Below are 23,210 nucleotides of genomic sequence, written 5' to 3' on the forward strand. Positions count from 1 at the left end.
ATATATGTTTTGCATTTAGGGATCCCTACTGTGACTCTAAAGCAGAATGGCAACACTTTAACTGCAGAGATTTCACATTTTTACCCAGAGGAGATTACGGTGACATGGAGTAGAACGAAAGAAAAGTCTCAGCCACCCAACAATTTTGAGAAGTATGAAGAAAAAGATTACTCCATCACTCCTGAGAGTGATGGTACCTTCACAGTTATCAGCTCCATTATCCATAAGAAGTCTCATATGCCTCATATGACAAATAAAGATAAACTGTATAAAATCACAGTTGAACATGATTCATTGAAAAAAACATTTGAGAAAATCTTTCTAAAAGGAAAAGGTAAAAAAAGACTTGCTGTTTTTTGTCTTACATGTGAACATTTTCTAATGGGTCTATGTATGAAAACGTTGCTGTATGAATGAGACAAAAATTCGCACAGCCCATTGAAACTTGCTGTATTTTATGCCATGTAATTATCCCCTACGATTGTAATGCCGCGTACACACGACCATATTTAATGGTCTAGAAAAAACTATGGGCCCGATTCACAAAGCAGATACGACGGCGTATCTCCTGATACGCCGTCGTATCTCTGTTTCTATCTATGCGGCCGATTCAAAGAATCAGTTACACATAGATAGCCAGAATATCCGACAGGTGTAATTGTTTTACACTGTCGGATCTTAGGATGCAGTACCGCGGCCGCCGCTGGGTGGAGTTTGCGTCGTAAACCAGTGTCGGGTATGCAAATTAGGAGGTACGGCGGATCCACAGTGGTTTTTCGCTTTCGCTACGTCGGCGCTAGTATATTTTCCCGTCGCATAGTTACACTTTTTTTTTGGTGCCTTAACTTTAGTCAGCAAGTGTATTGCTGTCTAAAGTATGGCCGTCGTTCCCGCGTCGAAATTTAAAAATCAACGTCGTTTGCGTAAGCCGTCCGGGAATACGGAAGTACGCTACGCGCGTCGCCGTTCAAAAAAATGACGTCATGGCGCGCAAAGCACGGCGGGAGTTAGGAAACGGAGCATGCGCAGTAGGTCTGGCGCGGGAGCATGCCTAATTTAAATGGCACACGCCCATTTGAATTGGCCCGCCTTGCGCCGGAGGCCGCGGGCGTGGGTTTTCATCGCAAGTGCTTGGTGAATCAGGCACTTGCGATGAAAAATTGCGGCGGTGTAACTTATCTAGGATAAGTTACGCCGCCGCGATTCTACGTGAATCTGGCCCTATGTTTTTTTCAACCCGATTCTCGTCAAGCCTGCCCTGCCTTCACACGATCGTGATAAAAAAAGGCTCTAGCAAAGCGCGGTGACGTACAACACGTACGACGGCACTATAAAGGGGAAGTTCTATTCGTATGGCGCCACCCTTTGGGCTGCTTTTGCTGATTTTGTGTTAGTAAAAGTTTGGTGAGAGGCGATTCGCGCTTTTCAGTCTTCGTGCTTTTCAGTCTGTTACAGCGTGATGAATGTGCTATCTCCATTACGAGCGCTGCCCTAGTCTCAAACTACAAGTCCCATGAGGCACTGCAAGGCTGACAGTTACAAACATGACTCCCACAGGCAGGGGCATGATGGGACTTGTAGTTTCACAACAGCTGGAGGGCCGCCAGTTTGAGACCCCTGCTTTAAATCATAGACTTTTATGTGTCAAACATCACACATACATTTAATAATATAATATTCATAACTCTTGTACCTTCAACAGATCATTTTGAGGATGTCACAGAAAAACATATAAAAGTGGAGCCTGACCAGGCAGAAATGTCTAACTCCGAAGCAGTTGTTCAGCATGAAGGTAAGATGGAAAGTTTTATTGAAATCAGGCAATTTTTTTTTAGTTGAGGTCCTACTTCCTACAACCAGATTAGTATGTTTTCTCCAAATTACAATGGTCCCAAAAATGGTGTCAAAGGTGTCCGTCATAATGTTGCAGTCATGATAAAAATCGCAGATCGCCGCCATTACTAGTAAAAAAAAAACAATTATTAATAAAAATGCTATAAAACTATCCCCTATTTTGTGGACGCCCTAATTTTAGCACAAACCAATCAATAAAGGCTTATTGCGATTTCTTTTTACCAAAAATACGTAGAAGAATATGTATCGGTCTAAACTGAGGAAAAAATAAGTTTTTTTATATCTTTTTTGTGGATATTTATTTATAGCAAAAAGTAAAAAATATTGAATTTTTTTCAAAATTGTCGCTCTATTTTTGTTTATAGCGCAAAAAATAAAAACCGCAGAGGTGATCAAATACCACCAAAAGAAAGCTCTACTTGTGGGGGGGAAAAAACGTCAATTTTGTTTGGCCGCGCAATTGTCAGTTGAAGCGACGCAGTGCCGAATCGCAAAAAGCGGCCAGGTCCTTTAGCAATAAAATGGTCCCGGGCTTAAGTAGTTAAAGGTTGAATAAAGTCCATCTAGTTCAACCTGTGTGTGTGTGTTCAGTGTGTAATGGTGTATATTGCTGTAGAAAAAAGTAATAAAGTGATTCAGCGCTGGAAAAAAATATAATATAAGACTAAACTAAAATAGATTGCAAGCCAGCACTGCAGATATAATCCAAAAAATATCTCAAAGTGAATAAATAAATAAATAGTGCAGCGCAAGTGAATATGCCTAAAAATTCAAATAATCAAAAATAGATACATAATAAAAAATAAATACATAAAGTCCATAAAGTGCAAAGTGATAAAGGTGCTCCAAAAAATATACAGTGGTGATATATAGTGCAGAAATCTTCATCAGATCTGTGACCCATAGGACAGGATAATCCTCCACCAAGGCTAATGGATGGCCTCTCACCTCAGCGATTCGACCTGTGGCTAGGTCAAAAAGCAAATATCATATGCTCCACACAGTAAATGGCAAGCAGCTTTCAGGGTTCAACTCCAAAAACGTCCACCAGATGGAACCAGCAAGCAATAAACAAATAATCTCCCATAGATCATTCAATGGACCGAGAAAGAGTAAAAAACACTCTAAGTGTTCACTGCTTAAAAGGTTTAATAATCACAACAAAAGTTTAAAAACCACTCACATTGTAAAGCACTCTGGTCCGAGTGCAAAGATAGCAGCTTGTACCGCAGCTCAGAGGCCCGGATCAATGTGTACAGCGTGTGTAGGTCTCTGTGAGGCAAACGTGGATGACGTCGTCGTAGCTCCTCCCCCTCGTACGCGTTACATCCCAATGTAGGCGGGACTCCCCGCCCCATGCTGATGAAGTCCCGCCTACATTGGGATGTAACGCGTACGAGGGGGAGGAGCTACGACAACGTGGTTTTTAAACTTTTGTTGTGATTATTAAACATTTTAAGCAGTGAACACTTAGAGTGTTTTTTACTCTTTCTCGGTCCATTGAATGATCTATGGGAGATTATTTGTTTATTGCTTGCTGGTTCCATCTGGTGGACGTTTTTGGAGTTGAACCCTGAAAGCTGCTTGCCATTTACTGTGTGGAGCATATGATATTTGCTTTTTGACCTAGCCACAGGTCGAATCGCTGAGGTGAGAGGCCATCCATTAGCCTTGGTGGAGGATTATCCTGTCCTATGGGTCACAGATCTGATGAAGATTTCTGCACTATATATCACCACTGTATATTTTTTGGAGCACCTTTATCACTTTGCACTTTATGGACTTTATGTATTTATTTTTTATTATGTATCTATTTTTGATTATTTGAATTTTTAGGCATATTCACTTGCGCTGCACTATTTATTTATTTGTATATTGCTGTAGAGCAGAACACAGCTGCCTTTCATGTCCTTGGGGCCCACAGACTCCAGCCATGATGGTGTGGGCCAGGGTCCGGTTTTTGGGTCGGCAGAGTGTGCCCTCTAATATGCTGCCAACTCTGAGGCAGCCGAGTGCCGACTTCCTTCCGTTCAAAATTGGTGCCAGGTGGCGCCATTAGATCACCGACTCACTGTGCCTGCCCGGCCGAAAATGCACATGCGCAGTTTCAATGTCGGCTCGCAGCCATATTTTTTACCGGCGACCGTCGTCCATAACGGGCATTTACAGGCAGACTGAAAATGGGTGAAAATGTACTGGTTGTCCATAAATTTTCAAGCGGTTGGCAACACTGCTTTCTAGCCGTTTACCTTGTGTACGATCACGGCGCCCATGTAAAGAGCCCTTACTGTGTCAGATATACTATCAATCCCACTCTAACTGAATTCATGGTAATGTAAGAACAATGTTTAATATAAATGTGTTCTTCATATTACAGGAGAAGAAACGCAGACTTTGGTGCAACCGCACAAGAATTCAAACGATAAGAAGAAAAATGAAAAGAAAAATAAAAAACCCAAAAAATAGGGGTTTTATTTTAACTGTAAAATACATCGCTATACACTTCCTGTTCTGCAAGTCTTATGGGTTATTTGAAAACATTTTTTCCTATTCAATACAATAAACAGGTACATAACTAGGTAAGACTGGGCCCTACAGGGGCCCCCCGGCCTTTCCAAACTCCTCTATAAATGAAACCAGTAGTAAACCGCTGGTGGTAGAAAAAGAAATCCAGCAAGGCAATGTCATAATGTGCTAGTACGCATAGCACACTAGCACATTATAAGAGACTTGCCTTAGAACGAAACAATCCAGCGACGTGATGTCAGTGCTGAGCAGGGGTGGACTGACCGTTCGGGCACTCGGGGACACTGCCCGAGGGCCCCATGCCACTAGGGGGGCCCCATCAGGGTTGCTAGCCTCAGTAAAACCAGGGACAGTATGTAAAAATCGTTTTTTTTTAAAAAATGCCAACATTATAGCTGCCCCGCCTCTCCTGTACCTTTTCAGTGTGTGTGTGTGTATATTGTGTGTATGTATACTATGTGTGTGTATACTGTATGTGTGTGTGTGTATATTGTGTGTGTGTGTGTATACTATGTGTGTGTATACTGTATGTGTGTGTGTGTATATTGTGTGTGTGTATATTGTGTATGTATACTGTATGTGTGTGTGTATATTGTGTGTGTGTATACTGTGTATGTATACTGTATGTGTGTGTTTATACTGTGTATGTATAATGTATGTTAGGGTTGTCCCGATACCACTTTTTTAGGACCGAGTACAAGTACCGATACTTTTTTTCAAGTACTCGCCGATACCGAATACCGATACACATTTTTAATGTGTCCCCAAATGCAGCCATGTCCCCCATATATGCAGCCATGTCCCCCCCATATATGCAGCCATGTCCCCCCCATATGCAGCCATGTCCCCCCCATATATGCAGCCATGTCCCCTCCATATGCAGCCATGTCCCCCCATATATGCAGCCATGTCCCCCCCATATATGCAGCCATGTCCCCCCCATATGCAGCCATGTCCCCCCATATATGCAGCCATGTCCCCCCCATATATGCAGCCATGTCCCCCCCATATATGCAGCCATGTCCCCCCATATATGCAGCCATGTCCCCCCCATATATGCAGCCATGTCCCCCCCATATGCAGCCATGTCCCCCCCATATATGCAGCCATGTCCCCCCCATATATGCAGCCATGTCCCCCCATATGCAGCCATGTCCCCCCCATATCCAGCCATGTCTCCCCATATGCAGCCATGCCCCCCCATATCCAGCCATGTCCCCCCATATGCAGCCATGTCCCCCCCCATATGCAGTCATGTCCCCCCCATATGCAGCCATGTCCCCGACATATGCAGCCATGTCCCCCCCATATGCAGCCATGTCCGCCCATATGCAGCCATGTCCCCCCCCCATATCCAGCCATGCCCCCCCCCCCCATATGCAGCCATGTCCCCCCCATATGCAGCCATGTCCCCCCCATATGCAGCCATGTCCCCCCCATATCCAGCCATGTCCCCCCCCATATCCAGCCATGTCCCCCCCATATCCAGCCATGTCCCCCCCATATATGCAGCCATGTCCCCCTTACCTACATGCTGCCGCATCCCCGCTGCCGCCGCCGCTTGGTTAATACGGGCAGCGAACATTACAGCTTTCATTTAAATAGCTGTAGTCTTTCGCACCGCGCTGCGTATAGACACTCCCCCGGGAGTACAAGTACTCCCGCAAATACTCGGAATCGGTCCCGATACCGATACTAGTATCGGTATTGGGACAACCCTACTGTATGTGTGTGTGTATATTGTGTGTGTGTATACTGTGTATGTATACTGTATGTGTGTGTATATTGTGTGGCCCCATAATCTATTGCCCGGGGGCCCCATAATCTCCTATTGCCCGGTGGCCCCATAATCTCCTATTGCCTGGGGGCCCCATAATCTATTGCCGGGGGCCCCATAATCTCCTATTGCCCGGGGGCCCCATAATCTCCTATTGCCCGGGGGCCCCTATAATCTCCTATTGCCCGGGGGCCCCATAATCTCCTATTGCCCGGGGGCCCCATGAGTTGTCAATCTGCCCCTGGTGCTGAGACGGCTGACATCTTTCGCCAGTCTTCCTTCCGGGCTTGCGGCCTTCAGCTACATTAGCGGCCGAGGGGGGCGATAATGTCACTCCCGCTCATGAGCGCGTGAGCCGCCGTTTCCTGGCTTGGGGTCTGAAAGTCCTGCACTGTAACCCCGGACCTTCACAGCGCATGCACCGATGATGTCATCCGCTGCATGCACTCTGAATATCTCCTAAACAGTGCAAGTTTAGGAGATATTCGCAGTACCTACAGGCTTGCCTGTAGGTACAAGTAGTGTAACAGAGTTTACTACCACTTTAATTTCTCTACATAGCCCTCGCCAATCCATAGTATACACCAATAACAGGTCTCCAATACACAACTATTTTTTTTATAACATAGGTATTCCTAGTGATGCATATCTCTAAAATAGTTTGGATTCCGTTTAACCAAAATGTACAGCTATTTGACAGTATGGGGCCTATGTATAAAAAAAGTTCACAGTTGAATGTGAACACATCCGCACATCACCAACTAAACTTGCTGTATTCTGTGTAATACCCTGTTTCTCCGAAAATAAGCCCTACCCCGAAAATAAGACCTACAGTAGCATGAGTTTCTGGGATGGCTGCAATATTAGCCCTACCCCAAAAATAAGCCCTAGTTAAAGTCCTTGTAAAAACATGTAATCCGTTCTGTAAAAAGATTATATAATGTGCAGTGTGTCTCCCTTTTGTAACTTTATTGTGGAAAATACCTTATTTACAGCACTGCTGGGTGCTCACGTGACCCTCCGGAGCTCTTCTCTCCTCCCGGCTGATGTCAGCTGTTTTTTTTCCCAATAAAACTTTATTAAGCCCCTCCCAACTGCAGTACTCAGAGTGGGGCTGACGTCATTGGGGATCTTGGCCCCTCCCTCTGCAGTATTTGGAGTAGGAAAAAGAGCTCCAGCGGGTCACGTGAGCAGAAATCAGCACTGTAAATAAGGTATTTTCCACAATAATGTTACACAAGGAGACACACTTCACATGATATCATCTTTTTACAGAACGGATTACATCATTTTATAAGGTCTTTAAACAAAGGTTTATTTTTGGGATTACAGAATTTCACAATGCTGACTCCAGAGCTGACAGGGGGAGAAACTTTTTTGTACATACCATAAATAAATAAGACATCCCCTGAAAATAAGCCCTAGTGTGTTTTTTGTAGCCAGAATTAATATAAGACCCGGTCTTATTTTCGGGGAAACACGGTATATACTGTATATTGACTATGATCTTAAGCGCCATCTAGTGTCCATAATGCATTTTTATTTTTACATTATGTTATTTTTATTATAAAATGGCCATAGCTCCCAACTGTCCCTAATTTCAAGGGACTGTCCCTGATTTGGAGCAATGTCCCTCTATCCCTCATTCCTCCTCATTTGTCCCTCATTTTGGTCTGATCTATAGAGATGTATATAAAATTCACTTTTTATCTTTCAAAAAGTGTTTCCCAGCGCTAAACCTTTCATCCAAATTCTAAATTGCTGCATTTGTAAATTTTAAAAGCCAATAAAAAGGAATAGTAGTGGTAAAAAAAAAATAAAAAAAAATCTGGATTTAATTAACCTTTTCTTTTGGTTAAATCTCCTTTAACCACTTGCCGACCTCCTCATGTACATATACGTCAGCAGAATGGCACGGACAGGCACATGCACGTACCTATACGTCCTCTGCTTGATGTGGGTCGGGGGTCCGATCGGGACCCCCCCGGTACATGCGGCGGTCGGGTCCACTCGGGGAGCGATCCGTGACGACGGCGCGGCTATTCGTTTATAGCCGCCCCGTCGCGATCGCTCCCCGGAGCTGAAGAATGGGGAGAGCCGTATGTAAACACGGCTTCCCCGTGGCGGCGCATCGATCGAGTGATCCCTTTTATTAGGGAGACACGATCGATGGTGTCAGTCCTACAGCCACACCCCCCTACAGTTGTAAACACACACTAGGTGAACCCTAAATGTTACAGCGCCCCTGTGGTTAACTCCCAAACTGCAACTGCCATTTTCACAATAAACAATACAATTTAAATGCATTTTTTGCTGTAAAAATGACAATGGTCCCAAAAATGTGTCAAAATTGTCCGAAGTGTCCGCCATAATGTTGCAGTCACAAAAAAAATCGCTGATCGCCGCCATTAGTAGTAAAAAAAATAAAAAAAATAAAAATGCAATAAAACTATCCCCTATTTTGTAAACGCTATAAATTTTGCGCAAACCAACCGATAAATGCTTATTGCGATTTTTTTTACCAAAAATAGGTAGAAGAATACGTATCGGCCTAAACTGAGGAAAAAAAAAATTATATATTTTTTGGGGGATATTTATTATAGCAAAAAGTAAAAAATATTGCATTTTTTTCAAAATTGTCGCTCTATTTTTGTTTATAGCGCAAAAACTAAAAACCACAGATGTGATCAAATACCACCAAAAGAAAGCTCTATTTGTGGGGAAAAAAGGACGCCAATTTTGTTTGGGAGCTACGTCGCATGACCGCGCAATTGTCTGTTAAAGCGACGCAGTGTCGAACTGTAAAAACACCTTGGGTCTTTAGGCAGCATATTGGTCCGGTCCTTAAGTGGTTAAGGGTGTGTGGCAGGGGGCGTGTCCATATGTTATGGCTATTAGATGGCGCTTGTGATCATAAGAGATAAATATATTGCATAGCTACTGTAGATGGTGCTTATGAGCATATGAGATAATCATATTACATACAGTGCCATTGAAAAAGTATTCATACCCCTCGACATTTTCCACATTTTGTCATGTTACAACCAAAAACATAAATGTGTTTTATTGGGATTTTATGAGATAGGCCAACGCTGGTCAGAGTTGATGGGAAGATGGATGGAGCCAAATACAGGGCAGTCTTAGAATAAAACCTGTTAGAGTCTGCAAAAGACTTGAGACTGGGGGGAGGTTCACCTTCCAGCAGAACAACGACCCTAAAGTACAGCCAGAGCTACAATGGAATGGTTTAGATCAGGGGGTCTCCAAACATTGGCTTTAGCACGAGCAATAGTACCCCATGGTTGATATCAGTGGGAGGAAAAGTGGGAGGAATAGTACTCCATCATTGGTCTTAGCAGGAGGAATAGTGCCATTGGGAGGAATGGAACCTCATTAACCACTTAAGACCCGGATCTTTATGCAGGTAAAGGACCTGGCCAGTTTTTTGCGATTCGGCACTGCGTCGCTTTAACTGACATTTGCGCGGTCGTGCGACGTGGCTCCCAAACAAGATTGACGTCCTTTTTTCCCCACAAATAGAGCTTTCTTTTGGTGGTATTTGATCACCTCTGCGGTTTTTATTTTTTGCGCTATAAACAAAAAAAGAGCGACAATTAAAAAAAAAAATATTTTTTTTTTACTTGTTGCTATAATAAATATCCCAATTTTTTTTTTAAAAAAAATATTTTTTTTCTCAGTTAAGGCCGATACGTATTTTTCGACGTATTTTTGTAAAAAAAAAAAAAAATCGCAATAAGCGACTGGTTTGCGCAAAAGTTATAGCGCCTACAAAATGGGGAACACAATTTTTTTTTATTATTATTTTTTTTACTAGTAATGGCGGCGATCTGCGATTTTTACTGGGACTGCGATATTGCGGCGGACGTATCGCACACTTTCGACACAAATTTGGGACCATTCACATTTATACAGCGATCAGTGCTATAAAAATGCACTAATTACTGTATAAATGTGACTGGCAGGGAAGGGGTTAACACTAGGGGGTGAGGAAGGGGTTACATGTGTAGCCTGGGTGTGTTCTAACTGTGTGGGGGGAGGGGGGGTGACCGAGGCTGTGTCTCTATGTACAAGGGACACAGATCGGTCTCCTCTCCTCTGGAGCTCTGTGTTTACACACAGAGCTCCACGTCCCTGCTGTTACCTGCTGTGTCACCGACGATCGCGCTCCCCAGCGATGCGGCGGCACAGTGTTTACCCGCTGCGCGCCCCCCAGAGGCGCGCCAGGGTAATGCTTTTAAAAAGACGTCCAAAGACGTCCAGTTGGCACCTGAGAGCCGCGCTGTTGACGTCTTTTGTCAATAGCGCGGGTCTCAAGTGGTTAAGCTGTTAAGATGACACTGATTGTCCCCCATGCCCTTTTCTCTGTATCAGTGTCCCCTCTGCTGCTTTTCTGTAAAAAGTATGCCACCATTTATACGAGCCTCCAAGTATTCCTTGCTTCATCTCTGCCTTTTGAAGTGAGCTGATAATGCCAGCTGTACATCTTTATGGGATGTAATAGTAAAGCATTCAAAGAGCTATTCATCCTGAGAAACTGAACATTCGTTCATTCGTTCTGTGCAAATGAAGGGAAAAAAATGAATGTTGCTAGGCTATTTTCTCTTCAGGTCTAATGTTGTTGTTTTTTATCGATACAGAATAGAGTAAAACGGAGAAAAAATATGCAATGCGGCCACTAGATGGAGCTGATCATTGTATAAAAAAAAATATTTTGTGATCATCAGCTCCATCTAGTGGCCATAATATGGGGTATTTTCTATTCTATTGTCTATTCTATTCGTATGAATGTAGAACATTCAACCTGAAGAGAAAATAGCCTAATAACATCATTTTTTTCCCCCCATTTGCACACAATAAATGTACATTCAGTTTTACAGGATGAATAGCGCTACAGATTTCTTTATAAATACACCCATAAGTGTATTTGTAGCGTTGTGAATACTAATTTTTATATATATTACATTGCTTATTGTGCCAGATAGAATGTTGTAAGAGCAAAAAAATAAAAAATAAAGTATTGTATTAATTTTATTAATTATGATATGATGTGTATTTCTGTATCAGCGTAGTATTATTTCTTTCATGCCATTTAGTATTAAAGTGTTTAGTCTAGGGCCGAAACAACTAATCGATTAATCGACAACTAATCGATTATGAAAATAGTTGTCAACTATTTTCATAATCGATTAATCGGCCAGTTGATTAGTTGGCCTGCATACAGAATGCATTATTTGTTTACATATCAGGAAATACAGTGCAGCACACATACAGCTCAGTACACCATCCATACATGCCACTAAGTGCCTGAGAATTTGTGAATGTGAAAGTGTGAGGAGCAATGCCTCATGGGACATGTAGTCCTGGGCAAGAAGTGAGTGGTTCTAAAGGCAGATTTTTTTTTTTACCTTGCTATAGCGGGCGCTCTATACTATACTTTGCAGCTTGCTATTGAGGCACTCTGAAGGCAGGAGGAGCCAGAAGCATCAGTGAGGGACTCCAGAAGTGGAGGATCGGGGCTGCTCTGTGCAAAACCATTACACAGAGCAGGTAAGTATAACAAGTTTGTTAAGAAAAAAAAATCTATTTAATGACTCTGTGCAGGGAAGATCAGCATAAATTGTAACGGTCAGGGGTTAACACCTTTTACGATATTCCATTCCACCAACCCAAGACAGCTTATCCGACACTCCAACAATCCAGCAGACACGATCCATTAGAATTCCCCAGAAGAATGAGACACACACAGCTCTGTCTCTGGTTCCAAAATGAATGAATGCTTTAATGGTAACTCAGCCTTGTTATATACAGTTACAAGCATGCTACAGTAATCACAGGGACAATGAAACTCTCCACCCAAAACATCACACAATGGGTGCTTAACGAGTTCCCCCTCAATCCACATTCTTTTAGATAATGACATTCAGGTGAGTTAATTACTACTCATTACCCAGATGGTCTAGCTCTGCGACAAGTTATCCTCACCTGTTACACAAAATACATTCCTTTACTAAACATAATTGACATGCTAATTCCCTACCCCTGAAAGGTCAAACTTTCTGGCACCGAATCTAGAGGAGTTAATTACTACAACTGACAAGTCACATTCCACATCTATTATCAATAGTATCTTCACACAAAACAGTGTCATTAGCATACACAATGAAATATCTTAGGAGCAGACTAAATTAGCACAATGGACAACAGGATGCAATCACAGCAGCCCCAATCACCACAGCCAGGTGGACTTAATTAGCATCTCAACAGTCTATGTTACACATTGAATGAATCACACTCTATTGACCTGTTGAGGTCAGGATAACAACTTGTAATATTCCAAGATCTCCTGCAATACATGAATTATCATTACTGTCCCATCTCATGTAATCCGAGATATAATTTCTCAGTCATCCTATGCCCCTAATGAACATAGGATGACCCAAAAGTCATTGGTGAAGCTGGCACAGGAGTACCCCACATCCTTCAAAAGTCTCTGGGTATCACGGGCCAATCCGTTACAATCAGCATCTGAACCCAGAGAAAGTGGAGGTAATAGAAGGCATTACCACTGTGTATGGATATTTAAGAAAAAATTGCCTTTTTTTTTTATTTACATATTAACTAAATTGTACACCACACTTTTTTTTTAAGATTATCCGATTAGTCGCTTAATCAAAACAGTAATCGGCCAACTAATTGATTATGAAAATAATCGTTAGTTGCAGCCCTAGTTTAGTCCATACAGTATGGGCTAGATCCACGTAGATCGGCGTAATTTTAAGCAAGCGTAGCGTATCGTAGTTACACTACTCCGCCGCAACTTTGAGAGGCAAGTGCTGTATTCACAAAGCACTTGCGTCTAAAGTTATGGCGGCGTAGCGTAAATGTGTCGGCGTAAGGGCGCGGAATTCAAATGACAAAGATGTGGGCGTGTTTTATGTTAATTCAACTTGACCCCACGTAAATGACATTTTTTTTTAACGGCGCATGCGCCGTCCGTGGGGGTATCCCAGTGCGCATGCTCGAAATCACGTTGCAAATAGTCAATGCTTTCGACGTGAACGTAATTTACGCAAAGCCCTATTTGCGAACGTTTTACGCAAACGACGAAAAATTTGATGCTGGCCTGACGTCCATACTTAACATTGCGTACGCCTCATAGAGGCAGGGGTAACGTTACGCCAAAAAAAGCCTTACGGAAACTACGTAAAAAAATGCGCCGGCCGGACGTACGTTCTGAGAATCGGCGTATCTAGCTAATTTGCATACTCTACGTGGAAATCAACGGAAGCGCCACCTAGCGGCCAGCGTAAATATGCAGCCTAAGATCCGACGGCGTACTAAGACGTACGTCAGTCGGATCTAGCCCCCATTCAGGCGTATCTTGTTTTGTGGATACAAAACAAAGATACGCCGGAGCATCCTTGAAGTTACGCGGCGTATCAATAGATACGCCGACGTAACTTCTTCGTGGATCTGGCCCTTTATGTGTAGTGATTTGCCTGCCCAAGAATCTGCCATTCTGTTTAGCCAGTCTTGTGATTTATGGCCACTTTTGCCATCCTGCAGTGCTCAGTTCCACACGTTGTCACTTCCCCGGCCCCAGCTTTCTTATTGCTAGGAAGGTTATAATTATAAAGATCCTCCCAGCTGCATGCTGGGTGCGGCCCCAGTAATATACACAATCTTTATAATGGGAGTGTATTTACACTGCAGGCAATCTTATCAATGATGTGCAATTACAATCCTTTGATAATGTTCATAAGTTAACCCTTACGCTGTTATAACTAAACACATTTTCTGCAAAAGTTCACGACGGCGCAAAACAAATCTCCTCGCTTTACGTGTAACTAAAGACCCGTACACACGATCAGAAAAGCAGAAGGAAAATTTCGTCTGACGAACGATTTGTCGATTTTGGGATCGTTAGTACGGTGCGTTCGAAAGCCGATTCCGATTTTGCGGATGACAAAAGCTGGATGCGCAGACTATAAAAATTTTGTTGGATGTGAACTCAACGTCTGATTTTCGTTTCATTGGTACGGTTTTCGTACGAAAAAAAAAAAAATCGTGAGAGCGAGACTACGCATGCTCAGAAATGAAAAAAGCAATTCAACACAATGGGGGTTATTTATGAAAGGCAAATCCACTTTGCACTACAAGTGCAAACTACGGGCCAGATTCACAGAGAGATACGACGGTGTATCTCCTGATACACCGTCGTATCTCTGAGTTGCGTCGGTCGTATCTATGCGCCTGATTCATAGAATCAGTTACGCATAGATATGCCTAAGATCCGACAGGTGTAACTGTGTTACACCGTCGGATCTTAACTGCAATTTAAAAATGGCCGCTGGGGGCGTTCTCGCTAATTTACGCCGAGAATATGTAAATCAGCGAGATACGCCAATTCACGAACGTACGCGGGCCCGACGCAGTGTTTTTACGACGTTTACGTGAGGGTTTTCCCGGCGCATAGTTACCCCTGCTTCTATGAGGCGCAGCCAATGTTAAGTATGGCCGTCGTTCCCGCGACAAAATTTTAATTTTTTACGGTTGTTTGTGTAAGTCGTTCGCAAATACGGATGGACGTCATTTACGTAAGCGGCGAAACCAATGACGTTGTTGCGACGTCATTTGGAGCAATGCACGCTGGGAAAATTTCCGGACGGCGCATGCGCTATTCGATCGGCGCGGGGACGAGCCTGATTTAAATAGTACACTCCCCCTAGCCGCGGAATTTGAATTCCGCCGGAGGAATTACGATCCGCCGCCGCAAGTTTGGAGGTAAGAGTTTTGTGAATTACCCACTTGCCTCTAAAACTTGCGGCGGCGGATCTTAAATCAGATAGATTACGTGGATCTAAAGATCCGCTGATCTGTCTGAATCTGGCCCTACAAGTGCAAAGTGTACTTGAAATTGCACTGAAAGTACACTTGGAAGTGCAGTCTCTGTAAATCTGAGGGGAAGATCTGAAATGAGGGGAAGCTCTGCTGATTTTATCATCCAATCATGTGCAAGCTAAAATTCTGTTTTTTATTTTCCTTGCATGTCCCCCTCGGATCTACAGCTACTGCACTTCCAGGTACACTTTCAGTGCCATTTCTAGTGTACTTTGCACTTGTAGTTTGCACTGGTAGTGCAAAGTGGATTTGCCTTTCGTAAATAACCCCCCAATACATCACTTGTGACGTTGAATTCTGTCATATGAGAATTTTTGTATGGTGAGCAGCCTCTTCACTTTCCACATGAGACTAGTAGCATACAAAAAACGGCCAAAAATGAGTCCGATAATCTGATTTAGGTAGATTCACAAAGAGTTAGGCTGGCTTATCAGTAGATAAGCCGACCTAACTCAGAATCTACGCCGACTTATGTTTAAGCGTATGCTCAAACAGAGATACGCTTAAACCTATCTAAGATACGACGGCTTGCGCCGTCCTATCTTAGATTGCAATATTTTGGATGGCCGCTAGGTGGCGCTTCCATTGCGGTCAGCGTAGAATATGTAAATGAGGGGATACGCCGATTCACAAACGTACGCCAGGCCGACGCAGTACTTTTACGCCGTTTACGTAAGAGATAGGCCGCGTAAAGTTAGAGCTAGGCTCTAGTGGAATAGTAATGTCAAGTATGGCCGCCGTTCCCGCCGCGAAATTCAAAATTTTTACGTCGTTTGCGTAAGTCGTCCGCGAACCGGGATTTACGTAGTTTACGTCCACGTCGAAATCAATAGGCCCGTACGGCGTACTTAGCGCACCGGCGCATGCGCAGTAGCCAAAAAACTTCAAAAACGTGAGGTCAAGCCTCATTGCCATTAAACACGCCCCCCTCCAACCCATTTGAATTAGGCGCCCTTACGCCCGCCGCGTTTACACTTTACGCCGCCCTAAGTAAGGAGGTAAGTGCCTTGAGAATCATGTACTTGCCTCTCTTACGTAAGGCGACGTAGTGTAAACACGCTAGGCTACGCCGTCTTAAAATTGCGCGCCCCTACCTGAATCTACCCATGTGTGTATGAGGCTTCAGACAGTGACACAATCTGAAATGCTCATGTGCCTTGAGGCTCCGGGAAATTGACTTGTCAGAGAACAGCTTGCAGCTCCCAGCAATATTATCAGAGCTGAGCCACGAGGTGCCCTCACCACCAGGTGGCGTATTTCTGTAGAAGAGCAGTGACGTTATGAAGGGGTGAGGGCCCCGGTATTTATAACGTTTCTTCCTTTTCAGGTACTTTTTGGTTTCATTTTTTTTTCCAGTGACAAAGCAGCTTTCCCATATATGACCGAGGCTCTACACATGGTGCCTCCCAACAGCAACAGGCCTGCGCATTACTGAAAGAAACACAATCTTCTAGCTCAGGGGTCTCCAAACTGCGGCCCGGGGGGCCAGATGCCGCCTTTTGCTTGCTTTTATCTGGCCCTCGGGGCAATATTTCATCTTCTGACACCAATAATGGGGCACAATTCCTCCCAATGACACCAACAAAGAGGCACAATTCCTCCCAATGACACCAACAAAGGGGCACAATTCCTCCCAATGACACCAACAATGGGGCACAATTCCTCCTAATGACACCAACAATGGGGCACAATTCCTCCCAATGACACCAACAATGGGGCACAATTCCTCCCAATGACACCAACAATGGGGCACAATTCCTCCCACTGACACCAACAAAGAGGCACAATTCCTCCCACTGACACCAACAAAGAGGCACAATTCCTCCCAATGACACCAACAAAGGGGCACCATTCCTCCTACTGACACCAACAATGAGGAACAATTTCCTTCTAATGACACCAACAATGGGGCACAGTTCCTCTCACTGACACCAAAGATGGGGTACTGTCAGAGCAACATCAGTCCCTCACACAGAGAGCCACGGCTGCCTCATCTGTGCCACCTGCCAGTGCCCATCAATGCTACCTATAAGTACCCACCATTGCCACCTACCTGTGCCCACAGTGCCACCTATCGTTGCCTAACAGTGCCACCCATTAATGCCCACCAGTGCTGCCAATCAATGCCTATCAGTGCCTCATCATCAGTGCCACCGATCATTGCTGCCTATCAGTGTCACCTACCAGTGCCGCTTATCAGTGCCACCTTTCAGTGCTGCTCATCAGTGCCACCCATCGATGCCACCTATCAGTGCCCATCAGTGCAGCCTATCAGTGACCGTCAGTGCCACCTCATCAGCACACATCAACGAAGGAAAAAAATTACCTGTTTTCAAAATGTTATAACAAACTATAAAACATTTTTTTTGTTTGTTTTTTTTATAGTTTTTTTTAGCAAAAAATTAAATACCACCAAAAGAAAGCTCTATTTGTTGGGACAAAAAAATGATAAAAAGTAATAATCTGGGTACAGCATTGCATGACAATTATCATTCAAAGTGTGAGAGCGCTGAAAGCTGTGAATTGGTCCGGGCAGGAAGGGGGTTTAAAGCCGAGTTCCACCCGTAAATTGGAACTTCCGCTCATCGGATTCCTCCCCGTCCCTGCCACAATTGGCACCTTTCAGGGGGGGGGGGGACAGGTATCCTTTCCCACTTCCGGGAGCCCAGGCTGCGACCCGTGACATCAGCACGGGGCTCCCTCCTCATCCCTCCCCCAGCTGCCAGGCCAGTAGATGAGAAGAGCGGAGCCTCGCGCATGCGCAGTAGGGTTCCCGGCGTGAAGCCGAAACGGGTTCCCTTACCCGCAATAGAGGCGGCAGCACCCGACAGCTGATGGGAAACATCGGCTGCAGGTGCCGACATCGCTGGACTCCAGGACAGGTAAGTGTCCATTTATTAAAAATACAAACAAGAAGGAAAATGCGCCAAACTAAGTGCAGTAAGTAGGGATTTAATTCGAATAATTTTGTACACAGTAAATTGGTTACTCACAAAACCAGTGATAACACAGGCATGGTAGGGAAAAACGGCTGGTCCAGTGTCACAGCGTATCATCTGCAGCTACAGGGGCTTCACACCGGCTAGTCTCATGTCATGGCACCGTGGAAGATGGAAGTCCAAAGCATTAGGGAGCCGTGGATGCAAGAGATCCAGGAGCCGTGGATGCTGTTTCAGAGCGGCGTGCGTTCCAGCGTGGAACGCAACGTATCGCCGTACGACCGGAAGTGACGTGGGGACTCCGGGCAGCCAATAGGATGACGCGTTTCTCAGCCTCCGCTGGTCCATCAGATCCATACACTGGGGCCGCTCTGCGTCAGCAGCTGCAGTATGTGTAGCTGCTGGCTTTTATGTGGTTTTTTTTTGGGCGGACCTCCGCTTTACGCGCCCGGTAAGCAAGTGGCTAAACAAACTCAAAGCAGGAATGAGGTGTGTCCGAGACGGGTCTGTATAAACATATCGCCTTTCACTTTCACATGATATGAAGCAGAACGTGTAAGTATTCAAAATCTCTCTTTTCTTTATAAACTCGTATTAGGTGTGCAAATGTTTTTATTTTAAAGCTCGTTTAATTATTATCTAGAGTTCCCTGATATAAATGCAGGTCACACATCATCATTCATTTATGAAATTTAAAAAAATATTTAAGGGATTAAACAGCACATTGAACACGGTTTGATTGCTATACCCATAATCTGCTCGCTCTTTAGGGCTTTTATACACACCTCCATACCGCGCCTATTCTGGCACTTCTCTCCTACATGTACAAATCATCATTTTTTTTGTTAGAAAATTACGCAGAACACCCAAACATTATATATGTTTTTTTTAGCAGACACCCTAGGGAATAAAACGACGGTCATTGAAACGTTTTATCTTGCACGGTATTTACGCAATACTTTTTCAAACGCCTTTTTTTTTGGAAAAAAATTGTTTCATGAATTAAAAAAAATAACAAAACGGTAAAGTTAGCCCAATTTTTTTGTAAAATATGAAAGATGATGTTACACCGAGTAAATAGATACCTAACATGTCACGCTTTAAAATTGCGCACACTCATGGAATGGTGCCAAACTTCGGTACTTAAAAATCTCCATAGGCAACGCTTTGACATTTTTTACAGGTTACCAGTTTAGATTTACAGAGGAGATCTAGTGCTAGAATTGTTGCTGGCACTCTAACGCACGCGGCGATACCTCACATATGTGGTTTAAACGGCGTTTACATATGTCGGCGGGACTTGCGTGTGCGTTCGCTTCTGCGCGCAAGCTACTGGGGACAGGGTCGTTAAAAAAAAAAAATGTATTTCTTTTTTTTTTTTACATATTTATTTCTTTTTTTACACTTTTTTTATTTCTTTTTTTTTTTACTATCACTTTTATTCCTATTACAAGGAATGTAAACATCCCTTGTAATAGGAATGTGTGTGACAGGTACTCTTTATGGAGAGATGCAGGGTCAATAAGACCGCACATCTCTCCTCCAGGCTGGAAAGCATGAAATCGGTGAAAAAAAAATTCACCGATCTCATGCTTACTGTTGCTTAGCAGCCGCAATTGCGGCTTTGTTCACTTACGGGGACCCGGGCGTGACATCATCACATCGCGCCCGGGTCCTCCGGCGGTCATAGAGATGATCTCTATGCTTCCTGCCAGCGCTGGACGATTCGTTCTCCGGGCCCCCGATGGCACGGGAGAGCCCGGAGAAGCACCGGATGGCGGCGGGAGGGGGGGGATGTCCCCTCCCGCCGCCTGTAAGAACGATCTAGCGGCGGAACCGCCGCTATGATCGTTCTTACGTTGTGCAGAATCGCCGGCACAAGAGAAGGATATCTGAATGATGCCTCTAGCTGCAGGCATCATTCAGATATCCACCCACAAAGCCCAGGACGTCATATGACGTCCACCCGGATCGTTAGAAGTCCGTTATGGACGTCATTTTACAATGGGCCGGGCGGGAAATGGTTAAAGGCGTTGCAAAGGAATTTTTATTTTTTCCCTAAATAGCTTCCTTTACCTTAGTGCAGTCCTCCTTCACTTACCTCATCCTTCCATTTTGCTTTTAAATGTCCTTATTTCTTCTGAGAAATCCTCACTTCCTGTTCTTCTGTCTGTAACTCCACACAGTAATGCAAGGCTTTCTCCCTGGTGTGGAGTGTCGTGCTCGCCCCCTCCCTTGGACTACAGGAGAGTCAAGACACTCTCTACTTTGCAGATAGAGAAAAGAAGCTGTGTGTTAGTGGGCGTCCTGACACTCCTGCTCGCCCCCTCCCCCCTCAAGAGGCTTTCTCCACACCAGGGAGAAATCCTTGCATTACTGTGTGGAGTTACAGACAGAAGAACAGGAAGTGAGGATTTCTCAGAAGAAATAAGGACATTTAAAAGCAAAATGGAAGGATGAGGTAAGTGAAGGAGGACTGCACTAAGGTAAAGGAAGCTAAAACGACAACGTTTAAAACGTTGTGAAAAAATAGAGCACGTTCGGAAAAAAAAAATTGGCCGTTTTTCAGAACCCGAAAAATTCTCTGAAGCCCACACACGATCGTTTTAAATTACATTTTTAAAAAACGTTGTTTTTTACAACCCGAAAAATGATCGTGTGTACGCGGCATAAGGCTCGATTCTCTGATCGGTGAGGTAAGCGCTCTGTGAGCTCATATATAAGGAAGATTACTGCCTGAAGCATTTAGGATACTGTATTTATAAGAATCCAATTGGACAGAGGACTCTTTTTATATTTGGTTCTATTTTGATGCTCATGTTTATATTATTGTTGGTACTTTTAATATTGTAGTTATTGGACTTTATTTTTTATCCTTACATCATTTTCGACACTATATTTTGCACGTATGCACTTCCCTTTCATTCTCGTATAGTGTTTATGTTCTCTTTATAGATTTGAGCAGCAATTTCACAGTTTTATTTAGTCTTTTTTTATTGGTTTTATACACATCCAGTGTACACACTTGGCAAGCGCCGGAGATTCACTTTCCGTTTCACAATACATAACCTATTTATTTTTTGGGGTAAAATATAAAGGATGATGTAAATATTTGCACAGTAAATAGATACCAAACATGTCACGCTTTAAAATTGCACGCACCTGTGCAATGGCAACAAACAACGTACATTTTGCTAAGAATATATATATAGGTGCTACAGCGCTACTATTAATTAATAATTACAGCACACAATTAATAACCAAATGATAAAAGCTGCAGCAAAAAAAGGTGAACCAAACCAAAATGACAATAAACTTATAGTGTTGCGCTAAAATCAACTAATTATGTGATAAATTGCATCAGCAGTAACTGGGGATGGAGATCCTGATGGTAAACAAAAGGGTTAACAGTTCATGTTAGTCCCATTCACATGAGTATCATGGATCTAATCAGCGGCACACTCCCGCACCACACAGGCACTGTGTCTCAGGTGATAGGGCTGATAATCACTTGTAATGCTATCAACAACAGTCAAGGATCAGATCAGGGTGCACGCTCCACCACGCTCCACCAACACTCAGGTAAGGTATATGTAAAAAAGAGAGGAGAAAACCGACATAGCATAATACTGCATAAGCAAAGAAACAGCAAACTGCAGTGATAGCACTCACGAATCCACAGATTAAGAATGTTTATGCTGCTCAGTTCAACAGGTTCCTCATTCGGCACATCCGTGCATCCCGTCACTTAAGCTCCTCCCCCACGCGTTGCGTCACTAGTCACGTGACTTATTCACGGGTCACGTGGCAACGTTTAAAAGCCTTTACAAGTTACCACTTTAGATTTACAGAGGATGTCCAGTGCTAAAATTACTGCCCGTGATCTGACTTTTGCGCCGATACCTCACATGTGTGAGATGATCACTGTTTGCATGCGTGCATGTTTTCACCTTTGCGTATGAGCATAGGTGGGGGGGGGGATGGGGCAGTGGGTGCAGGGTTGCTTTAAAAATACGTTTTATTTATTTATTTATTTTTATTTTTACGCTGTCCCTTTTTTTTTGAGAACTTATATTGCTGTCTCAAGGAATGCACACATTACAGCCTTGGGGCGATCTTAGAAGACAAATTCTGAGTAACTGAATAAATAAAACACTTTTGACTGAAGTTCTACCAAATATAAGATCATTTTGTCACCCTGTCCACCTTGAGTACTTCAAAATGAATAAACATATGTTTATGTTCCAATTTCAGACACAATAGATCATTTGATGCCTACCTGCGGGGGAAGAAGGCTTCATGGAATCTGCAAGATTAATATTTCTACTTTTGCTGCATCGTTCATGTAAGTGGTTCTAATTTAATTTATTGCCTAAAGGAGCTTTACAGCTAAGGAGTGGGAAAGTAATGTGGTGTAGATGTAGCGGGGACATACATAGGCAAAATTATATTTTTTGTTGGTCAGACGTCCTCTTGGCCCCCCACAGTTCCACAACATAGACTCTCACATGGACTCTGCATCTAATGGGGTAGAAACACACAATCTTCACCCCTGGGAGCTCTGGATAAGGCCCGGCCTGGAACTCAGGGCCACCTTGCTCAAGCCTGCTTTGATTAAAGTGGAGTTCCACCCATAAATATAACATTACATCAGTAGTTTTAAAAAAATGTCATTAGTCCTTTATGAAAAAAAAAATTGTTTTTAGATGCCTTCAAAGTGTTGTTGCTAGGCAGAATAGTTAATCTTCCCACTTCCTGCACCTAGGTGCTTAATGCTTCCTAACCTACACCGCACAGACTCCTGGGAATGTAGTGGGTGTAACTTTCCAGGAGTCTGTGCACTCCCCAGTCTCAAAGAATCATGTGACTTGGACAGCACAGGTGCTGAAACCTGATCTGACACTGCTTGTGCAGCACTGAGCATGTGCGAGATCCTCAAGGCTGAAATCCAGGAAGTCATACAGCCTGGCTTCATGATGCCCACACTTAAGATGGCCCCAGTCAATTTCTATTTTATAAACTGTCTAAATGCTGTAACAACCTAACAAAACGGACCTTACAGACTAACTTTACTAGAATACATTAAGCTTGTGTATTACAGGGGTATTTATATTTAAAAAGTGAAATTGTGGCCGGAACTCCGCTTTAAAAAACATTTTTTGAGTCCAAAATTTTGAGTCCACACCAGGCTA

General features: G+C 43.6%; 2 protein-coding genes across 2 annotated transcripts in view; both read left to right on the top strand.

The window, feature by feature from the left end:
• The window catches only part of LOC120943115, a 46,543-nt gene extending 41,845 nt beyond the window's left edge, over positions 1-4,698 (top strand). The window contains exons 9-11 of the mRNA XM_040356236.1: positions 20-334; positions 1,703-1,792; positions 4,232-4,698. Coding sequence (XP_040212170.1) covers positions 20-334; positions 1,703-1,792; positions 4,232-4,320 — 494 coding nt within the window. The 3' untranslated portion in view covers positions 4,321-4,698. The remainder of the gene's footprint in view (positions 1-19; positions 335-1,702; positions 1,793-4,231) is intronic.
• A 13,691-nt stretch (positions 4,699-18,389) lies between these two features.
• LOC120943116 overlaps positions 18,390-23,210 on the top strand; it is a 38,079-nt gene continuing 33,258 nt past the window's right edge. Inside the window, exons 1-2 of the mRNA XM_040356237.1 lie at positions 18,390-18,573; positions 22,273-22,363. Coding sequence (XP_040212171.1) covers positions 22,318-22,363 — 46 coding nt within the window. The 5' untranslated portion in view covers positions 18,390-18,573; positions 22,273-22,317. The remainder of the gene's footprint in view (positions 18,574-22,272; positions 22,364-23,210) is intronic.

This window comes from Rana temporaria, chromosome 6 (genome assembly GCF_905171775.1).
Source record: "Rana temporaria chromosome 6, aRanTem1.1, whole genome shotgun sequence".
Lineage (NCBI taxonomy): Eukaryota > Metazoa > Chordata > Amphibia > Anura > Ranidae > Rana > Rana temporaria.